This window comes from Cryptomeria japonica, chromosome 3 (assembly GCF_030272615.1).
Source record: "Cryptomeria japonica chromosome 3, Sugi_1.0, whole genome shotgun sequence".
Taxonomy (NCBI): domain Eukaryota; kingdom Viridiplantae; phylum Streptophyta; class Pinopsida; order Cupressales; family Cupressaceae; genus Cryptomeria; species Cryptomeria japonica.
Window position 1 is genome coordinate 107,157,991 of NC_081407.1, and position 11,838 is coordinate 107,169,828.

Sequence of the window (11,838 nt, forward strand, 5' to 3'; positions counted from 1 at the left end):
AACATTTACTCTATTTTTATATATAGGAAATAGGGGTTATTTTGCAGTACTTTGTCATTGTTGGCAAAGCGGGAGTAGTATTTAAAATTTTGGTGAATGTTACCATTTCATGTATACTTTCATGTTCCCTCTTTAAGGGAGTAGTATACATTGTAATTTCTGCAAAAAGGATAGTGTATATGCTTAGGGGGAGTAATTTTGATTATGGCATTTTTTGTTGTAAAAACACTTAGTTGTCAAAATTTTCCTAAGTGTTGCCATCAATGCCAAAGGGGGAGATTGTTGGCATTTTGATGATGTTTTGATTGTCATTTATGGACATACACTTTCTTTATGATGGACACACACTTTCTTGATGTATAAGTTATGACTCAACCGGTAATTGTTCCAACCGGTATTATGTATTATAGTCTTTAGACTATCGGTGTTTTGCAGAAGATGTTTAGCGGTCACAAATTGACTGAAGACCTCAAACGGTACAAAGGAACAAAGCGGTAGTTAACATTTTTCCAGTCTTCAGTTTGACAACCGGTAATCGGTAAATTGTATGAACCGATATTACTCTGTGATGAGTTACCAACCGGTATTTCTGTGATGAGTTATCATCCACCGACACTTTGGCGGTGATTTTGTGTCGCGTTACCAAATGTGTCTAGATGCACTGAACCTAGGAACTTGTAATTTAATCCTATGGACCGACATGAAATCAGACTCCTTTATAAGGACATCATGTCTAGGGTTTTAAAAGAGATGAGGGTTTGTATGTGCGATCATAGAAGAGAATATTAGGTCTGTGTGAAGAGTTAGAGTATGGAGATATTGAAGACTGAAGTAATGCTGAAATGCATTAACAATGAGCTATCAAGGATCTAATTAAGCAGACTGTGCTATTAGCTAGATCACTCACTTGTTGATTACTCACATCTTCGACAAGTCTGAAACCCTTAATTGGGTAGGCCCAGCAAAGCCTTTGTAAATCCTCTAACAAGGTGGTTCACCACTGTGGATCTGAAATCCTCTAACAAGGTAGTCTTTAACAAGACTTATCTCCTAACAGAGATCTAGATTCCTAACAGGATCTATTCTGGTGAAGAACATTGTATGACCTTAACCGGTCTGACTTTAACCGGTCTGGTTTCTATTATGCAGATAGTTACTTGTGAGTTTCTGCTCACCGTGGTTTTTCCCATTTGGGTTTCCACGTCAAATATCTTGTGTTATGGTGATTGTGCTCTTGTGGGTGAATGCTTTGTTTGCCATTTGATTTGCATTTATCTTAACTGGTTTATTAGTGAATCTGTTGTACTGATTATCTACTAAACTGTTTAAGAGTTTGAGTACAGTATTTTTTGGTATACTAATTCACCCCCCTCTTAGTATTCATCACAACTTGCATTTGTTGGAAAATGCAAGTGGGTGGGGGGATTTATTTATTTAAATTTGAGAGAGGGTATTTAATTAAACAAATATGATGTGTTTATTTAATTAAAAGTCAAATATGGTTTAAGTTAATTAAATCAAATAAATTGAATAGTTTATTTAATTAATAGGAGAAGAGGGTTAAGGTGAATGAATTAAATATTAATTTAATTAATTGTTGATCGATGGTTAAATAATCAAATAAATGCTAAGTATTCATTTAATTAAGTGGACATATTTGGGTGTCTACATTTGCCCTTCTTTGAGACGGTGTGGTTTATTGCATCATTTCAAAGAAAAACAAGCAAGCATGGTACATGCCCTAGCATGCACTAAGTCGGTGGTTAGGTATGCCCCCTCGTGAGATGGGATGGAATTTCAAAAAATTGGGCGATCTCTCGAAAATTTTAAGAAAATTAGGCATTGGAAAATGGAGGATTCTAGATTGAATGAGGATGAATGGCGAGGAGTAGAGAGTAATGTGAATCCAGTGAGTGCTCATAGGTCATGCAGGAGATATGATGCAAATGCGGTATTGTGGTGCATTTGATTGATGTTGTTCAATTGATCAATATTGTTTTGGACAGTCTGGTGCAATTGGTTGAATTGCCCCGGTCTTAGTCAAAGCATGACAATTAATGTCAGTTGTTGCTCAGACAGGATAAAGCCTGAGTAAGTGAATCAAAGTGACCTGTTGAGACTTAGACAATTGATTTAATTGCCCAATAAAGTCAAGGTATTTGAGTCAAATTACTCGATGAGACATAGACAATTGATGTAATTGTCTGTGGGGATTGTGTTTGATTGGTTGACCAATTGATAGTTCAGTTTAAAAGGCAGACACAATAACTTGATCTGTTTATGAGATGACCTACAAGCGACCTCTATTTAGAGTACTTGGCTTGATTGGTTTTGATGGGAAATGATGCAGGGTATGCAATTATGATGATGACCTGGATAGGGAGGGTGAGGGGGGGGAGTCAATGTTAGTTAGAAGGTATGGAGGAGGACCTAGGACCCATGCCTATGGAAGAGGATCGAAATAGAGTATCCATTGTCGTGACTATGTATGAATGATATGCAATGATATGAATTTATGGATGGATGAAATGCAATGATAGGATATGTTCAGATGAAATGAAATGGGTGGATCTTGTGCTTTTCATAGTGCTTTCTTTCATCATTGGGCTTATTTGGTGTTGATCTTGACTGAGCTATCATAAACTAAGGTTGAGTGTTACACCTGTAAACAAACATCGCATGTAAGGAAGGTTCCCCTCCATCCTGGTTCATATACACATGGTCGAGGTATACATTGTAGTCAATAAGCCTTAGTGATCCATAACTTGTATTTTTGCATAGGATCTCGTAGCTTAGTGAACTTCCCATGTAGACACCATTAGTATGTGCCCCAGAACTTCATTGGAACAATCTGCAGACATAAAACAAAGAAAAAGATATCATGAACCATCCTGGCTACTCTAATCACTCATGTATATCTTGGAGTAGCATAGGAACCTGATATATAAAGCAATAATCCGACCAAGTGCCTATTAGCTAAACAACATCTTCTTGTCAAAGATATATGTCCACACATTAAATGAATACTAGCATTTATTTGATTATTTAACCATCGGTAAACAATTAATTAAATATTCTTCCCTTTCACCTTCTTACATGAATGTCTCATGATTCAATATCATTTAATTTTGAATGACATTAGTTTATACCAACACTATATGAAGTAAAGAGTAGTGGAGAATTAACTGGTATAAGTATATGTCATGACACTTGGGAGGGATGACCAAAATCACCACCACTTCTAAAAATGGAATTTTTTTTATCTAAATGCTTGCATAAAATAAAATACTAATAAATATGTATGTTTTGCATTTCAAATAAAACTAAACAATGATAATATAGTGTTGATAGGTGTTGACATACTTGAGACATAAATGCCAATTCATATGAATTTACATATCTTTTGAAATGAAATCAACTCTTTGGAAAGAAGATGATTGCCCGACGATTTTGGTTGTTAGGTCTTGAATTTCTATTTGACCTAGTTGTTCATTGTTTTGATGTTTTCACAAAGGAATTGATATGGTTATAATATAGAATCCACACTTAAAGGGTTAGGTTTTGATAATAAAGAAAATATTGAAAACCCTAAAACTAATTTTCCTTGATCTCAAATATAATAAAGTGTAAGTTCTAAAAACATTATACAATAACTAATTTTTAATGTTTTGTTGCTACTTTTCCTTATTCTAAAATAATTTATTAAAAAGGATCAAAAAGGAAGGGAAAGAAAGAATCCTGAATTTGGAAATTATGCTAGAGTAATAACATGCATGCTTGAATCATTTTGAAAATAAATCAAACTTTGCTTAACCAGATTACATCATAGTGCCATGAAAATAGTGCAATCTTGAAAGGAAGGTGAATCATTTGAAATTGCAAAATTTCATTAAAGCAACCAATTCTACCACAGTTCTAACTAATATTTCACCATGAACACACTTAAATAACAGATCAACATGCATTCATGCCATTACATGAATTTCACTAAGGAAAGAGAAATTATGAACATTTCTAGAAAACTTTTGATATTTAAAAAGTTCCATCAACAAAATCGACAATTTCTCCTCCTTCAAAGTAGAATAAAATGCCTTTTATAAGAGAAGGAATCAATACATTTGAAAAAATGAATGACTAAGATTAACCCAACACATATAGTTCAGATTGACATGTTTTTTTTTAATCTATAATTCTCCTCTCTAATTACATGTTTGAAAAAAAAACTAGGAATCCTAAAATTAAACTTAGAAAACCCCACTTTGCATGTTCATCTCTTCCTCAATCAATTGCTCCAAAAACCCCAAATGTAAAGCCTCAACAACACACAATCAATCAATCTAATAAATAAAATGAAACATTTGTACCATGTAATTATACCAACATGGATGTAAGCCTCTCTTAACCAAGGAAGATCAAACTCAAAATATCCATTCCAAAACTAGACAATAACCTAATAAACATCTCCTATGATCCTCATAAATAACATCATAAAATAAATCATATGCATGTGGAGAGTCATGCTAAAATTCCTTAAATGAACCCTCTAGAACTAACTATTTATAGCTCAAGATCCATATCCATGAGAAGATAAAGCATAAAACATAATGCTTGTGAAAACAAGAATGGGAAAATACCTTTCAAATGATAAACAGTCAAGTAGACCATGAGTAAGGAATGGGAATGCTCCACTAGGATAACCGCGTCATTATGAATCTCTCCAAGAGAAATCCCCTCTACAAGTCCATCATGAACTCATGTTCATATATAGGTGAAGGCATCTTGATATTTTTGTTGAGTACCTCCAAAGATAAATTGTCTCAAAAAATGTCTCTAATCCAAGAGAATTCCAACCTCACCCAAGTCTCAATGTATCCATGAGCAGTGCCTACAATTGATTACTCCATACTAAGCTCCAAATGCAATGACTTTCTTGTCACCCCCGACTCTCAAAGTTTAACACATATCATTTTTTATCATCATGCTCACTTACTCCCCTGCATCTTCAAGGGACCATTTATGACTAGGGATGAAATCATCACAATCTAGATTAGGGTTTCTCCCACCTAGAAGTCACTATTCATCAAAACGGTATGAATTTTTGTGCAACTTGTAGCACTAAAGGTAGAAAAAGCCTAGAAACAAAAAAACAATTTGATAAAGATCTAAACCACCAAATTTAACTTGTTGGGACCCAAAAACATATTTTAATTGAAAGGGAACATGTTTACATGGACAAAATTAAGAAAAGGTGTACGCTCTGGTTAATGTCATAGTTATTAATTTAAAGCTTGAGAACTAATACACTATCTCCAAACCACCATTCTAATATATTTTTTGTGTCATTTCCCTATCCTTACACACAAATCCATGAGCCATTAATTCTTAGAGGTATAGTGAATGCATAGAGAATGTTTTTTCACTTTCCTAAATATATATGGATCCCAAAGGGCTAATTTATGTATAGGGCATTAATGCAAATAATGGCTATGGCATAGACAATCTTGTTATACCAAATTTGTAATTTTTTCCCTTCATTTCTCATGTATCTTAGGTGTAGTTCTGTATATACGTGTTTTTCATTGATCCAAAAGATTGGTAACTCTATATTTTTTAGAGAAAATAAAATGTAGAGCTTCTTAGGTTTCCATATTTCTTAGTCTGTCTCCCATTAGAGTCGTCACTTGGAATTGGTAGACAAATAACTACATAAGTAGATATTTGTAACCATTTCTCCCTAAACATTTGTAGACATTTTGGATGGTTTTGAGTGATAGGATATGGCATGTTTCTTTTTGTATTAAAATCTTGCTTTAATACATTTACTAGTGTGATTGTAATAGAGACTAGATAAGTGTCATAACACTTTAAATCAATGCTAGTTGTTATTTGTATTGGTATTCTTTGTGTTATATATGATTGTTTACGAGTTTGATAAAGGATCATTAAGTAGATGTTTTTGCATTATATCATACCATTGTTTTATCTTCTTGTTTATTATTATTTTAATGGTTGTATATGACCCTATTACCTAATAAAGAACTAGTTTGGAAGACTTAGGCCTTCCACATACATTTCAAATCATAAAAAACTAGTAACATGTAGTATAGGGAGTAGGAGTAGATTAATACCTTTTGTTTATGATTTAGTATAACAAACCAAAGATGAATCTTAAGTGATTTTTTTTTACAAATTTTCTATGAATCATTTCTAGCATGTTCATAATTTTTCAATGTCTATGGAGTTATAAATGAAACTATATCAAGGGATTGTAACATAGTCATTGTTCACATGCACATGTGCAAAGTATTTATTATCTATAAAGAGGTTTATTATAGCTAGTAATCCTTGACCTAGTAATAGGAGTTGGGGGTTTCCTTTTCCTTGAGGATGGCCTTTATCCCTATCTTGAGGATTACCCATAGTAGAAGGGGTCTACCATGCCATATTTTTGCTACAAGTTTTTATGTTATTGCTACCACTATCACCCTTTGAAAACCTTTTGCCCAGGTCATTAGAGCTAGACTAAGTGTAAAGAGAGTTATCATTGTTCAATAAATCAAGGCTATAGGAAGAGGGGATAATATAAACAAAGGAGGGAGATGGGTATTCTTTTTGGTTAAGGGATGGGAAGGGGAAGGGGAAGGGGATGCAAGAGGGTGCTTAAGCTACACTTGTATCACGATTAGTAGTAATAAATCCTCTTATTTTAAGTTTTTTCAATTCTATAGAACAAGGATGCCTCTTGCTCCTATGTTATATGTATTGCTTGTTGAAGGGTTTGCTTATCTTTTGCATCATTCTATTTCACAAAACATAGTTAAAGGTATTGCTTGTCCCAATTCTACTCAACAACTTATTAATGATAATCTTGCTAATAAATATTTTCTAATACTTTTGGAGGATGAAAAAAATATCAAATAATCTTTTCAATGTTTGGATACTTTCTATTTAGCTTTTAATTCAACTATTCAATAAAAAACCCCAATGCTAGAGGCAATCTTTTTATCTAAGCGTGATTGGATTAATCCTTTCGATTAAAACTAGATAGATTGTAGAGAGGTTTTCAAGTTCCTTGACATTCCTTTTTCTTTTTAGGCTTCTTCATCTTCTTTCCATACAATTGTCATTCATTACATGGAAAAAAGGTTGGCATATTGAATAATTATGCTTTTCTCCCTTAAAAACATTGCAGATTTGTTCTAAAGTTCTAGTTGCTACCCATGCCAATTAGTCTTTGCGTTGGGTGCCTTCTAAAGTTTCATATCAAAAAGCTAGAAAAAATCATTAGGGATTTCTTATTTTCTTCTTGAAAGAAAGGAAGGTTTTTAGAGAGTCGCCAAGGAGTCTTTTGCTTTTCTAGTGATTCTAGTGATCCTTGTCTTATTGACATTCAATGAAATGGTACAACCTTATGTGGTCAATGGATAACTAGAGCCCTAGAGGATAATGAAGCATGAAAAATATTGCTTAAACACTATATTTCTATTAGTTTAGCAATGACTAGAAGGATGTGCTAATCACTCAACCTACCAATTAGATGTAGGGATTTATGTACACTCATTCTTCCTCCAACTGAGGAGTACTTAATCGCTCAACTATAGTTGATCAAGGGGAGACCTATAAAGTTGCTTAGTCCCAACTGGCATCTATTCCACCATCTATTGGTTGACGAAATTAGATGCTAGGGATATGGGATTGACACATGTTAGATTGACTCCATATCCTTCATTTCCATCCCTACTCGATTATATAACATTTGAATTGAAGCTATTATCCAATGCCAATCACATGTATTCAGACCCCTCACCCCTCTCCCCTCTTTGTAATGGGGGTGAGCCCCGAACAACTTTGACCTACTATACTATAGTTGGGAAAGGACTTCCCACCCTCACTATAGATAGGCCAATGCCTTAGGGAGAGGGGGTCTTCCCCCACCCCTAATATGGACAGGCCAATGCTTACCCAAAAAAACCTCTTACAAATTGATTAATTGCTTATACAAAAATCCTCTTACAAATTGATTAATTGCTTATACAAAAATCCTCTCACATACTTCATGCTAATATTACAATTACATTTATTGGATTTATTCAATTTCAATTTAACTCAGCCTTTTAACTAGTTATAGGTATTTGTAGAGATCGTGCCATTACTGTTCCCTACACCATAGAAAATGTAGCCAAGTCATGAAATGTAGGGATGAACCATTATTTTGTTCTTCTCTCTTTTTGAGGCCTCAATTCAACTCTTTTAAGTTAAATGAATTAGAGTTTCGAATAAAGTAAAACCTTTTCTGAACTGTAGGACTAGGGACTTCATGTTCCATAGATCTGATCCCGCACAGGTTCTAAAAAGTTGTTATTAGAATTGGACAAGAAGCGTTTTTTAATGATCAGGTTATCTCTTGATCTCCATAAACTTTACTTTCTTCTTTCTTATAGATGAAGCAATTGGCAAAGATCAGATAGATACAAAGAAATAGTGCACTCAATGCAGCCAGAAGCCAGTAATAATAGTCCAAGTGAGCTTTATTTAGGTTGTCTGCGAACCAGCTTTGTCCCTTACCTCTGCTACTAATTTCCTCAATAATAGAAATAAGAATGCTGCTCAAGAAACTGCCCACTCCAAAAATACTCCAATATAAGGCAGTTCCCAAACTTTTCATTGTCTCAGGCATTTGATCATAAAATAACTCTTGCAAGCCTACAATTGCAAACACCTCAGCAATACCAAGTAGAATGTATTGTGGAAGCAGCCAAAAAATGCTTTGTGGGATTGTTACTTGGGGGGTGTCTATCAATCCATATTCTTTTGCCACTTGAAGCCTTTTCATTTCTGTCAGTGCTGCAACAATCATTGAAAGAACAGAAAAAGATAAACCAACACTTATTCTCTGTAACAGTGTTATACCACGTTCATTTCTAGTTATGCTTCTGGCCAGTGGGACAAAGATTCTATCATACACAGGCACTAGAACTAGAACAGATATGGTAATAAAGATTTGCATGCTTGCTGCAGCTATTTTGAAATGCCCAATTATCCTTCTATCCATTGTGGTGCCCTGTTTTGTAAAATATGTTGGAGACTGTACATAAACAACTCCATACATCAAACAAGCTACCCAAATGGGCAGCAATCTTAGAATAAGCTTTACCTCTTCAACCTGTGTGACTGTGCATAACCTCCAATAAATATTTGTTCTGTGTTCACGGTCCAGATCAATTTCAATTGTTGCTTTGTCAAGAAACCTGTGAAACAAACATGAATGTTCTTAGGAATTATTTTCAAGTTTGCCAAATACATTTCAAAAGAGAATGTCAAACCTAAGGGCCAAAGTAAACAGAAATGTGGCTAGTTGTGATGCAAGTTAACAGGTAGATAGTGTTTTTACTTGAATTGATCAGTGGGTAGAAGCTTTCTTGTTTCAGTATGTCCTCGATTAACATACAAGCTCTGTTCTGCTTGAGAATGGATAGAAACATTCCACTTGCGAATTGCTGCAACAAAAACTTGGAGAATTCGAGTTACTGGACTGGAAGGCATTTTATGTCGGTACATTTGTGTTCCACACATGAAGACAGGCAATGCTACTGCCATGGTTACAGTTGGGATGGCAAACCCTAGACCCCACCCGATATTTTCTTGAATGTACACAATCACACAACCAGCTAAAAGTAAACCAATGCTTAGACCAAAATTCCACCAATTGAAGAATGAGCTCTTATGCTTCCTCTCTGTTGGATCTCCATCATCAAATTGTTCTGCACCAAATGGTTGTAAAGCTGGTCTTTGGCCTCCTTGAGCCAAAGCAACCAAGTACAGTGAAATGAAGAAAAACCCCATCTGAAAAGCTGTAGGTCTGGGGCAGAAGAATGATGTGTTGTCACATGGTGGTGGGATCAGAAATGTCAGGGAAGTTGAAAGAGTTAAACAGATTAAACCCTGCAGCCGAGGAAAAGGAATATTAGGTATTTATTCTCGTTGAATTATTTGTAAAACCCCCCAAAAAATTGATCCAAATACAATATATGGGTCATAATCTGAATTCTTCATAATACACCCACCAACTTGAAAGGCTCTGAGAATAGGTAGATATAAACACAGTGAATTTCAAAGTGGTGAGAATCGGGTTCAAACCCTAATCTGTATTTATTAAGACCCGGAAATTCTCCAAAAGGGTTTATGTATACACCTAGTCTGTACCTAGATAAGCTGAATTTTGTGATCATATGTTCAATAAAATAAAAAATTTCATGATTTTCAAAAGGCGAGAATTGGCTTCAAACCCATCCAGAAATTCTCCAAAAGGGGCTTATAAGCTGAATTTTGTGATCATATGTTCAATGAAATTTATGAAGACCAGAAATTCTCCCAAATTATGCATTTTGTGATCATATGTTATAAGCGGCGAGAGTTGGGTTCAAACACTAATCTGCATTTATGAAGACCAGAAATTCTCCCAAATTATGCATACACCTAGAGTTTCCCTGGATAAGCTGAATTTTGTGATCACATGTTCAATGAAATTGAAAATTTCATGTAGGTTCAAACAAAATGCATTTAAGGAGTGGAGTTTTGGTACACAAGAAACTGACCAGCAGATAACTCCCAATCAAAAGAATTTAAATACTTACTATATGTTTGTACGCTATATATACTTATATAGAAAAGAAATGACATTCTTAATACTCTTTACAAATGAATTTAATCAAAAGCATCAGAATAGCAGTTATCATAATCTCAAGGCTTTTGAGTTTTATAAAAACAGACCAGCAGATAGACCAGAGATGACAAAATAATGGTTCTGTACCGCCCCAAATAGGAATCTGAAAGAAAAGCTCCAAGAAGAGGAAGCATGGACGCAACACCATACCAGACATTAACATTCTTAGCAGCAGTGGCAGAGCTCTGGTGCATAACATCAGTGAGATAAGAGAGCAAGTTATTATAAATACTATTGAAGGCAAATCTCTCTGTCACTTCAACTCCAATTATGAGGAAAGAAGCTTTCCATCCTCCTGTGAGCTGTCTGCTGATAGACCTTCCTTTGAGGTCTGTGCACCCATCTTTAGTTATGCTGGTGAGCAGGGGAGATTCAGAGGAGGAAGTGGCTTCCATTGTTTATGATATAGCTTTTGTTTTCCAATCTATATATCCGTATATTTCATAACAATGGAAATAGACTGCCAGCCCATGATTGTCTTGTGTTTGGAAGTAGGTGATTTTTTTACAATCTTAAAGGAAGATTTGTTCTGAAGTGGTCTCTGTATTTTTTCATACAATTTTATCTACAGCCTGTTTTGTGAGGAGGTAGCTTACCAAAGGCACCAACAGTGGACCAAAAAATACACAAATAGTGACGTTTTCAATTTTTTATTTTTTTTACAATGTTTGGTCAACAAATAATTTATGTTTTTGGGCAATCCAATAACATCTTAAAGTACATGGTTAATGGTATGTTTATATTGATATTAATTTCTAAAAAATGATTAAAAAATTTAAAAAATATTTTTTAATATGATTAATTAGAATAATGTGTACAAAATTAAAATCTATTTTTTCTCTTTTAATAATAATATATTCTCTTATTTGAATGTTCCATTTTTTTAAGTTTCAAAAGTGGAAAAGACTAAATTATTATTAAAAAAAAATTAGCTATTTTTTCTATGATTAATTTTTCATTGAGAAAATCTTATTTTAACTATATATGTTTTTTAATGAAATTAAAAATAATAATTCAGATTTTTTTTTTTGATCGGTAATTTTTGTAGTATATTAATTTAGAAATAAAAGATATATAGCCACCAACATCCATAGGCAAAATTAAGAGCTGTAAAC

The 11,838-nt window shown here is 34.1% G+C and overlaps 1 protein-coding gene across 1 annotated transcript; it reads right to left on the minus strand.

The window, feature by feature from the left end:
* Positions 1–8,203: 8,203 nt before the first annotated feature.
* On the minus strand, positions 8,204–11,222 carry LOC131075779 (protein NRT1/ PTR FAMILY 5.10). Its single transcript, XM_058012666.2, has 3 exons — positions 10,771–11,222; positions 9,392–9,942; positions 8,204–9,248 (listed from the first exon to the last, which is right to left on the minus strand). The coding sequence occupies exons 1-3, from the start codon at positions 11,116–11,118 to the stop codon at positions 8,393–8,395; spliced, it is 1,755 nt and encodes a 584-aa protein (XP_057868649.2). The 5' UTR covers positions 11,119–11,222; the 3' UTR covers positions 8,204–8,392.
* Positions 11,223–11,838: the final 616 nt, after the last annotated feature.

What these genes read in the sequence shown, in the direction of transcription:
- LOC131075779 (XM_058012666.2), bottom strand. Translation starts at nt 11,118, where the DNA reads ATGGAAGCCACTTCCTCCTCTGAATCTCCCCTGCTCACCAGCATAACT. An exon ending in CATCTCTGGTCTATCTGCTG is followed by an intron (nt 9,943 to 10,770) that starts GTCTGTTTTTAT and finishes CCTCGGCTGCAG; the next exon opens with GGTTTAATCTGTTTAACTCT. An exon ending in CTACCCACTGATCAATTCAA is followed by an intron (nt 9,249 to 9,391) that starts GTAAAAACACTA and finishes TTTGTTTCACAG; the next exon opens with GTTTCTTGACAAAGCAACAA.